Genomic DNA, 20,785 nt, shown 5'->3' on the forward strand with positions numbered 1-20,785 from the left:
CGATTTATATTCGATGAGGCATGTTTGTGATTCCTTCAGCATACTACAACTTTATCATCAGAAAAAGAATTTAATAACATAGGTAACATCACATGTATCTCTCCCTGAAATATTGTTTCATGAAATGACTTGACATCTCGCTAGTTAAGAATGTGTGAAATATTTACCTATACTTAAGGAGGTAGACCTAGGGTAATGGACATAACTCATGAAGTCAGTGATATGTTTGCATCATACTCAATTTCACCAAAGCCTCTCAAGCTTTCGTTTGAAGCAGAATAAAATGAATCCAAGTTAATTAGATGCTTACACAAGATTGTTGTAGAGTGGTGAATACAAACGTTCCAATGATTTGAAGTGTTATGTCCCTTACCCTAGGCCTACTTCATTAAGATAACAAATTTAAATTTGCTACAGGCGAGCCTTAATGAGTGAGCAAATAAATAAATCATAAGGTGGGAGGTTGAGTCATGGCAAACAGTGTGTTATCAGTAAACATGTTCATTATTAGTAATAATTGACAGACTTTTTCTATATTAGCGTCGTTAATCATTTCATGAAATAGAACAAAGGAAGAAAATAAAAACAAACAAAAAACATCCAAGCAAACAAGGCCAAAACTAAGCGAAACAAAAAAAATATAGATAGTAATCATTGATTAAAGAATTATGGTACTGACATAACACTGAATGTCTGTTTTGTGTTGAAGTTGTGGGTAGTTATTTTTTTCTTGACAATGTCTTCGAACTATGGTATTTAAATACTCACATACTTGTTGTATCTCTTTTGTCAAAATATACTATATTAGTTCACGTTACGTTTTCTGTATTATAATTATAAAAAAGGTATCTCGCGGGAAGGACACAGAAAAACGAATCAATATCATCGTTTTGATGAAATAAAAGAAAGGCAAATGGTGCATAAAAGTTCTAATTTCATTTGTGTTGTATTAACAATTCCAAACGAATGCAATAAACTGACATTGAATGAATTATTATTTATTCGGTCTAATGACTTATAAAATATAAAATAATATAACCCACAAAGGACCTTGACCTAGTTCTGTAAATTGTTTATTTTCTTTTTTGGCTCTCTATGGAGTTAGAAATGATGCCATAGTGATGGATTTGTACCCAGGACCAAGAACGGTTGCAACTTAAGGATTTTCCTGGGTACAAGTTGCATCTCACTCTTCAGAGTACCGGTTCCCATACCCACTTGAATAGAAAGTGATTCGTTTTGGTACTGTAACTGTGCATATAAATGTCTATGATAATTAATGTTTCGAAAAGAACGATATGACTTTCTACTGTAAATGATAACAACTGTAAAAAGGAGTCGTCCTTTAACTCGACCAAATAGAGTTAGTCAACCTGGCCCGGCGCCACAAAACTTAAAAAAGTACTTAAACATGAGAAAATTCTCAACTGTGTGTGACGTTATAAAGTTCAAAGACTTTGATTGGTGTTATATTGTACCAAGGTTATAGCGGCAATCAAAAAATGTAATCCAGGGACAAAGACCAGACATGGAAAACAGACATACACAACAAAGAACATAAAGTAACTAAAATCATACATACAATGTAACAAAAGCAAATGAGCAACTCGGATGTTTCGAATATTCTCAGAAATAAGTGTTTTATTTTTTTTTCTGTTTGTGGCGCCAGTGCCAGATATCGCTTTATTATGTGCTTTATCTTGATAATACTGTACATTTTTGTCGCTGGATAATACCATTGTACTGCAGTATTTCACTAGTGGACTTACCATTGTGTCGTTATTAACAAAGAAAACAATATTCAAATATTCAATACAAAGAAGGCAATATTTCTTATCGTCAAAATATATGATTCTCATCCAAGTAGGGTTTGTATAAATATTCTACGAGATTTCTCGGGGGAAGGACGCGGGAATATGCATTAATTATATCGTAGTGATGTAAACAAAAGGAAAGTTAAATGGCGCATAGGATAGACGTTCTAGTTCCATTATTTTAGATTAACAAATAAATGCAATAAACAGACATTGAGAGAATTATTACTTATTCGGTCCAATAATTTAAATGATTGTATAATACGTAGTAAGGACGTTGGCCTATTTTTACTAAAGGGCGGGTGTTTCTAGAAAGCAGAGGACGCTTACCCTACCGGAGCACATGGTCCATGTTCCCAGTTTTTATTGTTGTCTAAGTTGCTAATTTACTTTTGTTACTTTGTATGCATTATTTTTTTATTATTTTATTTTCTTTGTTTGTCTGTTTTCCATCTCTGGTCTTTGTCTCTGGATTACATTCTTTTGATTTCCGCTAGAATATCGGTTCTCTTGATTACCCTTTTACCATTTCTTGTTGCCTTTTATTCAGTTTTGTAACTGAGGCCCTAAAATAATGCTATCTTTGTCACGAATGGCAATGTAATTCAATAAGTTATTTATGTACAGTGTAATTTGCCACTAAAAAAAAATATTTCCAAAATGTCTTAAAAAACGATTGCTTTGGAAAAAGTTAATAAATTTGGATGTTGTATCTAATACGATTTAAACAAAAGACGTCGTTTATATTCCATCAGATGGTACCAATGTGCATCTCCTATTTTGCATATTATTTCTGAATGACTTTCAGGGGCTTCGTTATTGACAGCAAGGACTTACGCAGACTGTGTGTTGCACAAAATAGCGACCTATACTTAGTAAACGTCTGTTCTAACTTCGATAAAATTGGTTAAACTAATCTACGACGTCAGAAATAATACGTCATATGTTTTTAACGTTAGTTATATGATTATCAAAGTTTTACCACGGTTGTGTACTCAAAGCCTTTTAAGGGCGACATATTAGAACCACAAATTCACAGTCCTTAAAACTTGGGCCATATGTAATTTTGTTTAAGTCTAATTAAATATTAATTTACTTAGGTCGCCAAAAACCAATTTCCTCGTCTAATGAAGATTTGAAATCAGAAATAAAAAAAAAGTACTTCAGCATTTGAACACACAAAACACAACCCCTAAATTCGTTAAATGGAGCCTTTGGAGGATTATAACACTAGAAAGGAGGTATGACGCAGTTAAACTTAAGATTAAAGCAGCTCATAAGAATCTATAACCAATTAAAAATTTCTTCCTAGTATAATTCAGAAAAATTCGTTCAAAACTATGGCAAAACTTTTTGATAATATAAACGAAATACTCTATTACAACTCATCATAAGGGGCATTCAATCAATAAAATGTTTCTAACTATCACAGATTTTAAAGACTTAAGCTTAAATCGCACACAAAACAAGAAAAGAAAACAATTTCGCCTTTAAGAGTGCAGTGCAGTGTATAACTTTTATTGGGAAGTCGTCCAGCGATTTGGAATGTTATGCAGCTTTTTTAGGCTTTATTATAAGATCATTTCCTCAACTGAAACTTTCCACGTGAGCCAAAACATCAACATCAAAAGTCGTTTTCTTTTTTTTCTTTATGAGGGCAATAACTCTATTAGAAGGAGTCATCCTACAACTTTGCCTCTTTGAGAACTTTTGAAGAGTTCTTTGAACAAAAACAAAGATATTTTACTCAATCCTCATAGTTTGTTTAGATTTAACTTGAAGCAAAGTGTTGTACAACTACTGTATTCACAATGAATAACAAAGCAATCATGTTTGTTGTAGAAAATCATAATCTACAGAAATTGCATGCAGGCGACTATTTGGTGAGAAGGAGGTGTTTAAATGTTAAATACACATCTGAGATATGACATAGGCTCACAGGCTCTAGAAGAGTAAAATACACGTACTTATATCAAAATCCACAAAAATAAATGTCGTATAATTAATTCCTTTAAAGCTGAATGGGTATTTATCTTCATTTAACCAAAGCAAAGCGCACAACATCGACTACCTCAAATTTCCGTTTCAAAACCACCACGACAGGAACTAACAATATGCTTAATCCAATCAAAGTACTTGTGACGACGTACAGGTAGCAGTCATCTCCATTTTCAGCAGACATGTACAGCTGAAAAATAGTGTGTTTTTATACATGTGTTTTATTCAAAAGAAGCGGCATTTTCCTTGAAACCATAATCTCAGGTACATTAAAGGAAAATGGACCCATATAATTCTTGTTCGTCAATTATCAGCTCACTATAAAGTATTTCGACTATGGAAGGTATTCCTGCATATCTTACACTAACGACAAATAGAAGGAAAGGTATCGAATAATACCAATATGAAAGTTCCTCATATATGAAAGCCATACATGAATATTGACCCTAGCACACTTACTTCGTGTGAAAGAAATATATATCATTGACCGGTGTGTTCGAAATTATTTTTTGATGATCTTAGTTCAATGTCCTATATTGCACTTTTCTTAGAAGGACCCGCCATGTCATTTAAATCGATCCCGGAATTCGTCCTTGTTCACCGTCAATCATTCCAGAGGTTATAATCTTTCTTTCATTCAAAACGTCATGTTGATATAGAGCGCTAGCTCTGATTACAAATGACTTACTCGTTGCAGGGGTGCATTCAATAATAGAATCAGTCATTGTTAATGACATTCCTTTTCTTAATATTGGATTGTATTGGTAAGCGTTCGGCAGACAAGAAGCCTTGTATTACATTGCTGGAATACCTTATTCTTTAGAATTATCTGATTTAGGCTTATATAAAAATTAGTTCAGTAAAACGTCCATCAAAGAGACGTGTCACAACCATTTAATATTAATCGATTGCCACTTACATGTATGTGTGTGCCTTTTTACTCTAATTCTGTTGCATATGATTATTTCAGCGTAAGGATATTTGACAAGTATCCTGTACCCTGTCGTTTTGAAATCACGCAATATTATAAACCAGAAATCATTGAACCTTAAATTTAGTATATACATTATATCCATGTCAAAATACAATAAAGAATTACCAATCACCAGTGGTCCTTTTCACAAAAAATCGTAAATGTAAAATTAGTCGTAAGTTATGACGTCATAGTAAATAAAAGTATTGTGACGTCATAACATACGTTTAATTTTACTCTTACGATTGTTTGTGAAAAGGACCATTGGATATGAGTTCATATGCAACTGTAGGGTTTACCATTAATGAAAATTTACCAAACAAGAGGTTGCTGATATTGTAGCATAAATATAAAATGGCTTGTAAATATTCACTAAGTCCATAGGACTGTTTAAATTCAGAATATGATGAAGCGGTATATGATCCTTAGATTAAGTTGTAAACCAATTATCCAGCCGGCTGTATACCATAGTTCTTAAGCAATGTGTGTACATGTTGTATGTTTCTTTCTTTCGTATCGGGGTATAAATATAAATTGGGCATAAGTATGTCTATGCTATTTATTTCCTATTGTCAAATAAAAAAATGTGAAAATTAGAGAAGGATGACATGTGGTACATGATTGATCCATAGCTCGAAAACGGTCGAAATGGAATGTTTAGGTGACAGAAGGTGAATTTGTTGAAATTTAGTTACTTCTTGATTGGCTTGTAAAACACAATGCTATATTTTTCTCATCATTTATTATCAAGCTTTAGGCAAAATAGTATAAAACACACATTGACTCCGATAGTAGTAAAAATAAACAATGTATATGTTTTACCTTTTAACTTGCGCTGCTTTTTTATAATCCTAATATGATGAACTAGACTATCAAGGCAAACTTTACGCAAAGAACAAATGTATTACTCGCCTGATCAAAACAATTTTCTAACCCAATAGATAAGTAGTTATTTCTAAGCGTAAACCAATTGAATTAGCAGTCAATTTCTTTAATCAGTGAATGGTAATTCTAGATATGGATAGAAAACATACAATTTCGCACTTCCATTCAATAATTGTAATTCTGCGCTAGCGACTGTCTCCAGTCTGTCGCTGGAATTAAAGAGACCATTATCGCTTTGAAGTGAATGGTTGTCGGGAAAATCGAGTACAATAGAGTACAAACGCCAAAAAGCAAACTAAATAAATACCAACATTAAATTCGAAAATTATTACAGTGTTCCCTTGCTTTTTAAAGGGTAATCAAGGGAACCAAGAACCAAGCAGAAATCAAAAGAATGCAACACAGAAACAAAGACCAGACAGACACACAAAGTAACAAAAGTAAATGAGCAACTCGGAACTCCACTAAAAACTGTGAGCATGGACCAGGCGCATCGGTAGGGTAAGCGTCCTCTGCTTTTGTAGAAACACCCGTCGAGTTGCCCATAAAAAGACAAGCCCAGTGCAGAAGTGCAGAACAAAGTATGTACATGTTTTGGGTCTAATTTATCTAATTTTGTTTGGATTTATAATAGTTTGTATACAATTTATTGCATGTCTGCTATATCACTTCTGTCATATCAATTAACCTATATGTTGTAAAGCATTTGGTATATTAAACAGAGTAGTATTTGAAACGCTTGCACGGATCTGAAGGACAAATGAACTGAGTAAACTAGTTAGTATATGCCGTTACAAAGATACTTCATCATCACAGTCATTGTTTTTTTCTAAAATATTTAATTAATGTAAACTTTTCAGTGAATCATACTATTTGTGCGCATTTAAATGCATCGTATTGTTAGAACGATTGTGTGAAGCTTAACAGGAATATATTATTTTTTTTTCAACAAAAAGGCTTAGGTAAGTATTGAAGTTCACCTTGTAATGCAAAATATATGCAATGATATCATATTTGAACTAACTTCAAAACAATTTGAGCATGAACATGTCAAAAACACCGATCCTTGGGAGATTGATCCGCATTAAAGTAGTGAAGGTTCAGGTAACAGGTGGCACTTTCTCATTATGAACGATGCAGTGTTTGTGCTGCATTTAAGCTCTTCTCTTTATTTTAATTAACACACATAGTTCAATTTAATGCGTATTTTAAGAAGAATTAATTTACAAACAATTTTGAAAACCACAATTTCAACGATACAATTAATAAAAAATATAATGATATACGCCCTTCGAAATTGGCTATTCGTGCAGTTGACGTTTTATAAACATGAGAGCGATGATGCTATTCTATGTCATTAAAACAGTAAAAATATCAAATTTCGATAAATTACTAACATTTGAACTAAAATAGTAGAACAAACGCATTATCTTGATCGGATCATCCTTATAAAAGCCTCCTTAGAAGGCGTCATCGAAAAAAGTTGGCATGTAACAGCGAAGTCTTCAGTGGTTATTGAAGCCTTTATCAATATTTCGAGAACACACAATAACCCTACTAGCAATTAATGTACAAAAAATAACAGAAAGAATCCCGGAACACTATTATCAGAAATACTAACAAATTAAATAAAACATTGCGATGAAGTGCAAAATCAAAATGCTGCTAATTAGTTTTATTGGTCTTGATAGTTTTTCCCGGACAGGATTTTTTATGAGCAATTCGGCGGGTGTTTCTAGAAAAGCAGAGGACGCTTACTCTACCAGTGCACCATGGTTCATGCTCCTAGTTTTTAGTGGAGTCCGAGTTGCTCATTTGCTTTTGTTACTTTGTATGTATGATTTTAGTTACTGTATGTTCTTTGTTGTGTATGTCTGTTTTCCGTGTCTGGACTTTGTCCCTGGATGACATTCTTTTGATAACCACTATAACCTTGGTTCCCTTGATACTCTTTCCATTGTTTACACTGCCGGGTATTTTACTCTACTGTCATGATAAAAATATATCGCCAAATTCCAATTACACGACAACGACTTTGCCTATACAGAGGGGATATTTTCTGTCCCGAATTCAAAGTTGTACATTTAAGAAAAAATGGTTTTCCGATCCGTATATATTGTCAAATGACAAATCAAATAATTGGTACAATAAAAATATAAGCTGCCAATGCACCTGACCATTACGTTTCTGCAAGAAAAAACGTCATATTACCATGTGTTTCGTCAATGTTGCTTTAATGTACAAATGAAGCTGCATTTTGCACTTCGGGTTCATGCTTTCGATGTAGAAATTGCAAATTTGTTTTGTTACCCAAGTTTGCATTCATTTCACTGTGTATTATGCAATATCCATCATAATTTGTCAAAGTTTAATTTCATATATCCCGACCATATCACTATTCTAAGATCTATTCATAATAACTGATCCCGAATAGTTGAATGAAAAAAAAATATTAAAAAATGAAATTTATAGACGATATTTTCGAGTGTAAACATTAAAACACAACGTGATAGATAAAGCTTCTTGAAAACGGAAATTATGCTGTTTTATGACTTACTAATTGTAATGTATACGTTATGAAACCCATAAAACAACACGATAAACACTACATCAAATTCTACACGTCGTAAATGATAAACATATACACATTCCAAAACCCTACATTTTTCTTGACGAAAGCCTTCACTTTTTTTAAATTTCGACTAACGAACCGTCACTATTTTTTTAAATTACAAAAATTTTAAACAAAATTAAATATAAACATTCACAAAACGGTGTGGGTCAAAAACGAAGAAGTAAATCTTGTGTAACTAGATAAACAACACAGGGTGAAAAATGAAAGAATAAAGAATGGAGAATGGAATATGCAATGGACCGATTCCGAAAATGTATTGCATTCTGGGATTGCTATTGTTTACGATGATCCTCATTAGTCAAAACGTACTTTACCAGCAATTTTAAAAAGTATTAAAAAGGTGTCCAGGCAAAAACTCGACAGTGGGAGGCACAAGACTAATTTTGTTTTAAAAAAAAATCACCCTTTCTCAATGTTGAATGTTGGTTTTGGATAAACTGCAAGGATAAAAAAGAAATAAATAATGAAGAACGCATTGAAATTCATTGAAGAAAGGGTGATTACTCTTTAATTTCAGCAAAATTGGGTTGCTTTATGAAACGTTAAAATCATTTTCTGAGCCTTCCATTGTCGGGTTTTTTTAAACTTAATGCTTTTTGATATTCAAATGGTATAAACATTACATCAGAGCACAAAAAAAAACCCAAAAAACAAAACTAAACAAAATCAATGACATAAAATTTACCCTGTGCCACTCATATCACAGGATGGATCTGCCTGATGTTTACATGAACAGCCTCATTTATGTATGCATACTAGTACTTGAAATAAGTTTGTAGGCTCTACTAAACAGGATGATACCAAAATCAAAAGGCATGGACACTACTCATTACAATACCGCTAGAGTATGGCACTAAGTGAGCTTTAAAATATCGAATTTACCCTCTTTGCAGGAGATTGGTACATGCATTGATATTGAATAAACTGAATTGTCAGGGTGAACTACGCCATGTAAACCTTTGTGTCTGAGGTTAATAGTGTATTTCTTTCTTTCTTTGTTAAAAACAAAAAAAAAAATGGTATGTACAAGTTATTCAATATCAAATCAGCCCCATACTCCCCAGATTTTGGAGGAAAAAAATGTGTGATCATTTGCATAGTTTAAAAGATATTTAACCAAATGCAATCGGCATTTTGAATGGAGAATCTTTCCCTCGTCAACATTTTTTTAATTCATATTAGGAAAACATAATATCAGACTTTTTTTCTAAATAAAACAAGTATAGGTCGTCTTAATGTGTAAAATTGTCATTAAATCTATTGATCAATTATCTTCATTGCATTAATCAAAATAAGTAAATAACTTAAAATTGGAAACCCATAAATTGTATCGGATTCGGTTTGTATTTTACCGACTAACAAACACACACACACACAAACAAATGCAAAAAAAAGTTACGATTTTTCAGGCACATTTTGTCTTCTATTTTATCAATTTTTTCAGTTACATTAATAACTCACCCAAAAAGTAACATGATACTTTGTCATTGAAAGTTAGACTATATGTGTTAATTTTAAGTAGCTGTCTTTGTAAGAATCATGCAAAATCTGAAAAATGTGATACACCCAAAAAAAGGCTACATATTTTTATTTTTGTAATTAAGTTGTTTTATGGGTCTATATTATGAAATGTGTAATTATTCATTCAAATCTGCCTGTTCTTAGGAGATAATCAACATTGAAAATCCAATAGATTCTATTGTATTTGAGTGTCATGTCTCCCTTACTTTCGAATTCTACAGTGCATTCTATACAATTCTTATCTCCTATGAGCACGGGTTATATGAAAAACCAAATGTTAATTTCTGTTTACTAAAGCATTTTAAACAAAATATCAAAAAAAATATGTAGGCTTTCCAACCATGTATCACATTTTGCAAGATTCTTAGCTAGAGTGCTACTTAACGTCTTATCGATATATGTTTGATATATGTAATGTTCTCTAATTTTTACACCTCCTGGCCAAAGTGGGAAAATACTTGTCGTCCTTAGAGAGATTAAAGTTTTCAGACGCTGGTTGGTCGACATACAAAAAGAATAGTTTTACAAAAAATTTGTAACTTAGGGTAACTGGATTTGTTAAATGTTAAATGGTAAATGTTATATTTTACAATTTTTTTCATTTATTATTGGTGATATTAAAATCATTAACTATGCTTTGCAATTCCAAAAATATGTCTTAAAAATACAAGTTCTGATTGCATGTTGTGCAGTGTGCAGTAGCAACTACACCACCTAAAAAATGTTAGGAAAATTTGCATTTGGATTGTGTTAGTTTTGAAAATTTAGAGAAACTGAATCTACGACTTTAGCTTGTTGTATATGGAATTTCACATTTCGAAACATTCCATAATTAACTCGCTATCGTTGTAGATTTTATATTATCACAACTATAGCGGCACGTCGATAGCAATAAATCGTTATCATTTATTTACATGAAGTTGATATTGTACAGTAACAAAGAAAGTTAACAACATATCCCCATTCTATATAAAGCTATATACGAAATCTCAAACGTAGTGGCCGACAGACAAGATAATTCGAATAAAAATACCACCCACTCGTTGTGAGATTATAATAAAAGTAATTTCGTTGCTTTAAAAAAAAATATCAGTTCTTATTATTTTTCTTTAATTATACAATTATCTTTTAACAATAAAAATATCATTTTGTAACATATTTCTGACCACGACATTCACACATTTTTATGAATCGAAAATTCTTGCACATTCAGCAAGTCGATTGTTCTGCAATAATATCATTGACGTCACAGTTCTGAACGTGATGATGCGTGGGGTGCTTCGCGGGGTAGACTACATAATAAAACTACGCCAAAAAGTTCCTTGCAAATTTTGTTCTTATTTCTACTCGTCGTTATCTATTGATCAAATATTCACATCTTATTTACGTCTCTTTGTTTTTACCATCATTGCAATCTACTTAAATCAACATGTATGCTTCACGTATATCATACAGGGAAAAATAAAAAAAAAAAAAAAACGTGTAAAAGAAAAAAAAAAAGCAAAACAGAACAAATAATGATAAATTTTAAACAATATGAACATATAATTTCAACTATAAATTATGTACATGTATTTATCATTGATAAAATCGCAAATATTGTACAATGATTTTACTCAAAGTTGACATCGACTGCACGGAACATTTTATCAGCTGAACATATGATTATGAAAATTAATCTTCTTACATGTACTAGCCAAGTATTCACTAATTAGGGAAAAGAGAACATTGGCATGAAGGTTATTTATTTCCTAGAGGTTTTACAATTGTTTTTTTTAGGATTCCTTTCAATGTCCCGAATAAAATAACTAGGTTGTTTATCAATATTACTTCTATTTGTTTTTTTTAAACTGTACTTATTTAAGGAAAATGGATATGAAATTCAACTTCCTTCTTAGGTGTTTTAATAGCTTATTATATCCTTTTCAAATAAATATCAGTGTAGAAATAGCGGCTCGTAAAATCTTTTTGTGTGCTAACTACATGTATGGGCTTAAGTATTAAAAAGGTTTAATGTGGTAAATTACATGTATGTAAAAAATCGACAAGTTGAAAACACTTCTCGTGAAACGTCTAATTATATTTTTTTTACGTTTTTTTTTTTTTTAATTTTTTTTTCCTTTCCTATTTTTTGGTACATTTCTATGTACATAAGTACGTTAATGCGTATATATACTAAGTTGACAACTTGACAGTATAAAATATATTCCAAAACATCCAAATGATCAATAGTTTATGTCTATTTCTTTCTGCGTTCGATCACCCCACCGTTGTGCCCTTTCTTGTGACGTTAAGTTATTGTCGACGTCATAAGCAGGACAGTTAATTTGAATCTTCAAATTCTTCCTTAGCAAAATAAAGGAAGCCTTGGCACTCAAACGGTTAATTGTATAATGTAACGTTTTTACATTTTAAATATGGCAATTTTTCCCTTGTTTTATTATTCAATTTTCTAATTTGACGTTTTGTAAACGACAACGAAATAGACCCCTACCTTGGCGTTACAGATCAGGAAAAATGCTATATTTTTTATTTTATCGTTATTTTGTTAAAAATCCCTTTTATCTTGCTATACGATAATTTTCAATCTCAAGCCAGTCGAGTGAGAATGCAAATTATCGCTAGTTTTTATGTCTTCGCGTGACATACAAGCAACAGCGTATAGGAATATTTGACGACCCAAATAACCGTCTGTTTGTATATTGTATATGAAATAATGGCTAATTTGTGGCATTTATTTTCATAGTCTATAATGGAAAATGATTAAATGAAGTAACACACCCGATAAGAATGAAAAAATCCCTAAATTATTCCACAAATTTTAAACGCGACCGTCATAGTTAACCGATTTTTTTTTTCAAATGATGTGAATCACATTGCACAACATACGTGACGTCACGTAGCACGTCGCCGAAAAATAGTCCCGAAAGGAAACATTGCAGCGCTTATAAATAAAAATAATATATTTAGGTCAGGAATATGAAAATAAAAGAAACTAATACCTTACACTTCAGCAATACAGCGATAAACAGATTATTTAATATCTTTTTCAACTCGCGGGAGTTTCTCATGCTCATCTCGTCTCGTGGCGAAGCCGCTTGACGAAAATAAGCATGAGAAACTCCCTCTCGTTGAAAAAAATATTAAATAATCTAATATTCTATATCGAGTATTTGTAGATTGTGACAAAGGTAATCGTAGCCTTTCGAGTTATGTAATCAGATGTAAAAATAAATTCTTCAATTTTACGCCTTTTTAGAAAATATAGCACACAAAGCAGATGAACTTTTACACTGGCCTTTCGAAGCGTTTATAAGACATTTAGATCGTTATTGTACTTATGTTTTGACGACACAATAGCGGCCAGAGGTAAGAGGCGTTAAACAAAGAGTAAAGGTGCAACAAGTTTAATTCCAAAGTTTAAATACAATTAAATAAAGAAATGGCAATACGAAACAAAATAAACAGTCATTTGACAACGTAAAAATTAAAAATTAGTTTTAATGGCATTAAGAATTTAAAAAGAAAATAAGCCAGCACATAGCATCCGATAACTTAATCAACTAAGCAAAAGTATGAAACTACTAATCTCATTCAACTTAGAATACGCAGATGTGTTACATTGTAATCTTTTTTCAATTACAAGTAAAGTGGAGTTATTTACAAGCTGTATAATGAATATCTTCATTGTACCAGTTAATGATATTTCAACAGGAAAGAATTTCGTTGCGCATACTGCAGACAGGCAGACAGATAAATGTCAATGTATTGTGACCAATATACAAGTTTTGAATTCACCCTTCCATACATAAAACAAACAACTAAACTATAATCTTGCTTTAGTCCATTGTACCACTTTTTTGCAACATTGTCTAACGTCAAAAAGTGAACAGATTGTTCATTAAGAACAAATAATCATATACAATATTTCAACAACCTGATAAACCTACAAAAGGTGCTACTATAGGAACTTTTTACTAAGAAACTATATAAATATAAAAAAAATGTGTGCCGTTGTTTTTAGGTAGCATGGTATAAAGAGTACTATTTAGTTTGCTTGAAACACCCTTCACATTAACTAAATATACACTCATCAACTATGACTTCATATTGTATGACGTTACATATATTATGATATTTATTACCGTTTTCTTCTTGGATAAATAGATGAATTTAAGTCTATTGAAAGGGTTTGGGAAATATGAAAATTGAAAATCGTGCATTTTAATTGTAAAAAAATATATCGGACTTTTAAACATACGACTTATGACAAACAATTTACAAAAAGCCTCCGACCTCAGTTTACTAATCAAACTTAACAGTACATATAAATTAGTGTCTACATACATAAGAACAAAACGATAATAGTAACAATAAGACAACAATGATTTTTTTATTTAAAAAAGAGAACAATAGGTTAAGTTATTTAAGCAACAAATCATAAAAGCAGTTGTTTTAAAACAGAGGTAATAGAATAATACATATTCAAACAAACAGGCAACGAAACTTTTCTATGATTTTACAACTTACCTCCGTGGGACATCAAATCATTTTAATACTCCTTTACAAAAATCCGAACATAAAAAAATCCATTTGATCAGTTACTACTTCTTCTCATAAAACAATACAATCTAATTGGCCGCCAAAGGATAAAGCTAATTACCGCATGTCCAATTTGGTTGCAATTCACCCTATTTCAACAGACGGGACGCATATCATAGTTGCAAACATATGGCATTGTAAACAAAAGCAGAATTACCTGCTGAAGTCATAGACAACTGATAAATTATACTCCAGAGAAAAATGTGTACTTATTTAAGTAATTTTCAATCACTAAAATCGTGTAATATAGATCATAAAATACTTTGGCGTGATGCCTAATATTCAAAGAAGTAGAAATAACGTTTACCAATGTTAAGTCTTGATTTGTCCTTTTGGCATTCTAAGACGACGTTTCCTTTTAATACAATTGCTTCATCATCTGACTAATCAATTGATCTAATCATATAAAGTGGAAGGTCTCCGTAAAATATCAAAAAGCTTAAAATAACATTTTTCATTAATGGAAAACATTCCCTGCCAAGTCATCACTTTTCAATATAGGACAATCATTCCAAAAACTACATTTCATTTTTAATTTTTACTTTAAAAGAAAGGACAACCTTAAATTCTTAAGTCTGTTCTATAATTCTAGTAATAATGAAATTTTATCTACATTAATGTTTCATTTAAATGAATATTGGTTCAGATTTGAATTTTTGGGCGATTATGAATTCGGGAAAGAGGTGGGGGACTTGGAATTTTACCGTGCAATATGCAGTATAAAAAGGAAGTTATGTTTGTTAAGAGATCAGGGTACGGATTCATAAAGTATCTCAAATTGAGATTTTCTTCAACCCGACCTCCACTCGAATTTCGACCAATCACATCACTTTAAAAACACAGGACTTGAGGAAATTCTCAACTCAGATTTTTTTTTTGTGAAGCCTAGTCCTACATACATAAACAATAAAAGGATACGGGAAAGGAACATAGAACATCGGAGTAAGTAACTCAAAACAAATAGGGCAGTAATTTCCTAATGTAATAGCCACATGTAGTAGAATCGATATGTCAAGTATTTTTGTACTAATACTTACATGTTATTTACAAAATGTCATTCCAAAATTCGTTTTCATTTCATTAACAGCGACAAACCCATTAAAACAATACATTTAAAATTAAAAATGCACTTATCAAAACATGTCAAATTTGTTTATATAAATGTCATCGTATCAATTTATCAGAAGGGATTCAGAAAGTTAATTTCTTAAGAAAATAATATATTATTTTTCTTTCGTAGTGGTAAAGCAAATTGAATTTTGGTTTCATTTCCTGACATAAATGGTGAATTATTCCCAGTTACCGTATAGTGTGCCATCAATGTCATTAAATGTTAAGTGCTTGTCATCGTTATCCAATTTAGACATCACTTAAGTGTTAAAACCATCGATTTTCTGTCCAGAAAACTCTAAATTCTATCAAAATAATAAAATGGTACATTGATGCAGATTTAATCATGCTAGAAAGTAACGTGGTAAGACAATAATGTAAACTAATAGTAACTTCGAGACTATAAAAACTGCTGAGACGAGGTCGTGATAGATCATTACCGCCTCTTTTTGACGGTGCACAGTCTAAAGACAAAGATATGAAAAAGATATTCACAATCGGAAAACAAATAATAGAAGAGGTTTCTTTCATGATTGCAAACAGTGGGAGCTACAGATGACAGTTTAATATTCTAAAACTCTTGTTACAGAACACGTGTACATGTATTAATGTGAAGTACGAAATTACAGAACGTTTGATTTATTACTCTTAAACACAAAATAATGGTTAAAGAGTAATCAAGGGAACAAAGATTTGAGTGGAAACCAAAAGACTATTTTACAAGGTAAAGGACTAGACATAGAAAATAGACACAACACAAAGAAAACGAAATAAGCAAAATAAAACAAAATAAAACAATCAAAGGAGCAAAAGTAAATGAGCAAAAAGTCGTAAGTGTAAAATTGATCGTAAGTAATGACGTCATAAACTAAAATAGCATTGTGACGTCATGATTTACGATCAATTTCACACTTACGACTTTTGTGAAACCGACGCCAGGTGCACCGGGAAGGGAAGCGACCTCTTCTTTTCTAGAATCACCCACCGATTTGCTCACAGAATGTGAATTTCGTGATAGATGGGATAAAGTGGAAAGTTAAATTATAACGCGGTGAATAAATCGGTTCTCATGTTGCAGATGGATACACCCTACCGAATTTAAAAATGCTTATGACTGATTTGAATTTGTTATGTTATCTTTACATGGTTTTCGTTTATAGATTCAATAAAAAATAGTTAAAATCTATCTATCTGACAAAGCGTACTGTGTAACTAGTTGGACAAAATCATTTTAGCTGTAACTACGACAGGGTGTTTAGTAAAAAATCACTAGCGAGATTAAAGAATATCATGACAGTGAGTGGAAAAGTACTGTTTGGAGACACCTTCTTCAATGTACTAAAAAAGCCAAACAAAAGAATTAATCCAAACAAAACTTACGCTACCAGGTATTTAACTACAGATTTTATGTACTTTTAATGCAGATATAAAATCAGTACTTTTATTTCCCATAACAATTCAGTAAGGAATTTCTTTCGGTAATATTAGTACTTACCTTTTTTGTCATTTTACAGTACTTTGAATTTTAGTCATTTTTCAGTACTGTAAAATGACTTACATGTAAGTACTGTAATTACCGAAAGAAATTCCTTACCGAATTGTTATGGGAAAGAAAAGTACTGATTTTATATCGGCATTAAACGTACATAAAATCTATAGTTAAATTCCTGGTTATATAGAATAAAAAGTGATAAAGAATGACTTCAGAAGTTGACCTTGATACCAAGAGATATGTTTTGCGCCAGTATTATAAGCAAACATTTTCTGACACGTAGACAAGTCAGACGGGTGGAATTGGTAGGGCAGAGGTCAAGTTCGACAAATTCCAGAGCAGGAGAACCATTCCGTATTATCATCTTTCTTTAAATCTGTAGCAACATCCCTTCAGTACCTGTGTCTGGAGTTTTCATGTCATAACTCATATGTTATGCAAGAGCTTGCCTTAACTACGCAGACTTTTTGTATAATATTATTCTGGTATACGACCCTTTCCAATTTTTTCTTATCCTTTCCGTTTCGTTTCCTGCTTTATTTAACAAAGAGAAAATAAGTGATGTATTGGCTATAGCGAGGATGCAAAGGAGATCTAACCTATTGTAAAAGAGGAGTTATATTGTTCCGCAGGTTTCTGTTAAAGAACGATGTTCTAGATGATTTTGAGAATTCGTAGAAACAAGAAATTAAAGAAAAAATGCATTTGTTTTATGCATCAGCACCAGGTGTACCAAACCTGTCAGTATTTATGCTACACATTCAGCCTTTATTTAATACAGCAATAAGTAATGATGATACACTAATGCAGTTCAATAGTGTGTTCGAATTAAGAAATCAAAGTATCATGTCGTTCATCTCAAACAATAATTTTGAGATTTTCTGGTAACATCCTACCATAGTCTACCAGATCGTTACTTGGTCGAATATTGTATAATGTAAGAATGACTTTCCACTTTGTTTTAAAATAATTCAGTTTATTTAGATATAACGGTATAAACTGAGAAATTTTGGTCACATTTTTGCTTTACTCAAGCTTACAAATGCTTCGAAGGATAATTATCTCTTGCATGCTTTTTTGCTCAACGAAAACAGACTTTCATTATTCTCCTATTTCATGTCAAGATATTAGTTTTCAAAACACGTTCTATAATTCAAAAATGCTTCAAGAGGTTTTGATGAGAATCAGTAGAGCATCTAACTTTATATTGCTTGGACAGTTACCAGTCTTTTTTTTCATAATGCACTCAGTTTAATGTAAATCTAAATGCCAAATGTTAGAACATTTAGGAACGTACATATCATTCGTTAATACATCGACATCTGTTTGTTTAATGTTTGTTTCGGAATGCTAAATATGCGTGTTTTTTTTTCAAATTTTGAACATAAAAATCCTCAAAAAACTTTTCTACAAATAGTTATTCATGGCAGAAAACAAACAAACAAAAACTGATAAAAATAAAATGCTTTCCTCAGACGAAATATACAAGCACTGCTGAACCTAGTTTGTATGAACCAGCACTACACTGGAGCTCTGTATTTCCGTCATCATGGATAATAATTTAGCTTTTTAATTTTGGCGGAATGTCATGTCATGTTTTGCAGCAAACATTTATGAAAATTGCATGAAACTATGAATGCAAGTTTGATTGTTTGATCAACAGTGCATATAGCAAATACCGAAAACCATGTATATATTGTTGACCTATTTTACCCAAAGTTTGAACAAAAAGGATATCCGTACTACTAAAGAAAGAGATCGATTTCCTTGAGCCGCAACTCCTCTGAAACCATACAAGGTCGAATATATTTGTGATATGATGTATTAACTTAGTGTTGAGTACTTCATAAATTTGTCTTTGAAACAATCTTTTTTCTATGGAAAACGCGAATATTTGGGCAAAGATCCCAATTCGGAGACCGCCATTGGTCCATGTGTTATAATACGCTTTCGCGCGTGCTCAAGGGAAAATAGTAGTATTTATTTTCCTGCATTAGGTTGACCAATCGTGCACCCTATTCAGATGAAAGGAAGTAGAACTTTGAAAGGACAGATGGGTGTACTGACAAAGTTTGTAATGATGATTTTTCTCTCTCAGATTCTTAAAGGATTAAAGCTTAAAAAATAAGTTTATTTTTTATCCTTCAAAATGCATAGCTGAATATGATGAAGGTGAAACATTTTAGCGCTCCCGAAGAAACGTTAATAAAAACAATTTTTTTGTCAGCTCTTATTTGATATGTTATACCTTCAAGTATGGTAAATTTTGTAATGATATATATTTGCCCTAAAGCATTATACTAATTGTCATGGTCTGATATGTCTATTGGCCGAAATGTCCGGCATTCATAAAGAATTATTGGTTTTCGTGGTCCGAAATGTTTTTGGGTTGAATTTTCCGGCATTGGTTAACAATATGGTTCTTAAAATTTGTGAAACGTCTTAAAATATTTCTTTTATTGTATTTAGTTTCGCTGCATTCTGTTTCATTTAGTATAGTTTAATTATGTTTTCATTACGATTTGATTCATTTGATCGAATTGTTTTGTTTCAATTCTTTCTTTCATCGATTATTTTCGTTTCGTTTTGGTTCGTTTTCGTTCCGCAATTTTTATGACCCGAGAATTATGGGTAATATTGATGACGTAATTTTCGTAAACATCCGGGAGCCATACTGCAGACTATAAGGCCGATCCTATCTTGGAAAAACTATGATTCGATTTGTATTTAATTATCGAAACTACCAAATATTTTCCGAGACTGGTTTAGCGCTCAATCGCACATACACAAGTATACGCAAATGAAGCTGCCATTATGCTGTTTTTCCACTCCTGAAAATGCAGGTACAAACCGGATATTGATGCTTTTTCCTGCCATAAGTATACAGAACCTAGTTGATAATACAACCATAAACGCTCCCCTTCGGGAGCGTATGAAATTTTAAAAAGACTGCATATTACAAATGAGTGAGGAACCAAAAAAAAAAATGCAAAACTTCCGGTACCTTCAAACTTTTGATGATGGTTGAAAAAAAAGATGGTCAACCTCTATTCCCATGGTGATTTTTCGACCTCTAAATGACAGTACTACAACAAAAAATGGTTTGTGAGTCCTAGTTTTAATTAAAAATCGCTGAAAAAACTTGAAAAGGTTAGTATTGTCGGCTATAGGAAAATAAATACTACCGTTTTCCCTCAATCGACGTACTATCTGGATCATGTGTACATGTGTTTTGCTTAATTAAACGACATCCACCATTTTTCTGAGGTGCAAAACTGTCCAGATATGGAAAGGTGTAGAACGTGCCAAAATAAACCTCGCCCTCAATGTGTAAACATCTACGCCCGAAGTCCGGACCCCTCCCCCTTTTTATGGGTAAACTGGCATGACTGGTAACCCCCTACCCATTGTTATGAGTAAAATATTTCATCATTTGAAATTCAAGAATTTATTATGAACCTTTTAACTGGTTGCAGCAGAACTTTTAGAAAATTTAGAAAATGTTCAACCCAGCTCCCCTTCCCTCCCACCTCCACCCCCCCCCCCCAAAAAAAAAACAAAAAACAAAAAACAAAAAACAAAAAACAAAACAAAACAAGCAACTGGATCAACAATCACAAACAAACAACAAATGACATTTTCACAAATTTAGAATGACTTAAAAAATGTAGTACCAAGTCTTGAAAGCTTGTAGTATACACGTAGCTGTCTTTCTTATATAACAGTGCATGATAAAAAGTTCTATTCGAGCAAAA

At 32.0% G+C, this 20,785-nt stretch overlaps 1 protein-coding gene across 3 annotated transcripts in view; it reads right to left on the minus strand.

Moving 5' to 3' along the window:
- LOC148601199 (neprilysin-1-like) overlaps positions 1-14,601 on the minus strand; it is a 58,560-nt gene extending 43,959 nt beyond the window's left edge. For 2 of the 3 annotated variants that reach the window (XM_088554789.1, XM_088554788.1), the window contains exons 1-2: positions 14,357-14,601; positions 3,886-4,002 (exon numbers count right to left, since the gene is read on the minus strand). In XM_088554789.1, coding sequence (XP_088410915.1) covers positions 3,886-3,996 — 111 coding nt within the window. In that variant the 5' untranslated portion in view covers positions 3,997-4,002; positions 14,357-14,601. The remainder of the gene's footprint in view (positions 1-3,885; positions 4,003-14,356) is intronic. The other variant, XM_088554790.1, reaches the window with a different exon arrangement.
- Between the last annotated feature and the right edge of the window lie 6,184 nt (positions 14,602-20,785).

Source organism: Perna viridis, chromosome 12 (assembly GCF_037379345.1).
Source record: "Perna viridis isolate PV_CMFRI_1.1 ecotype Kerala chromosome 12, ASM3737934v1, whole genome shotgun sequence".
NCBI classification, from domain to species: domain Eukaryota; kingdom Metazoa; phylum Mollusca; class Bivalvia; order Mytilida; family Mytilidae; genus Perna; species Perna viridis.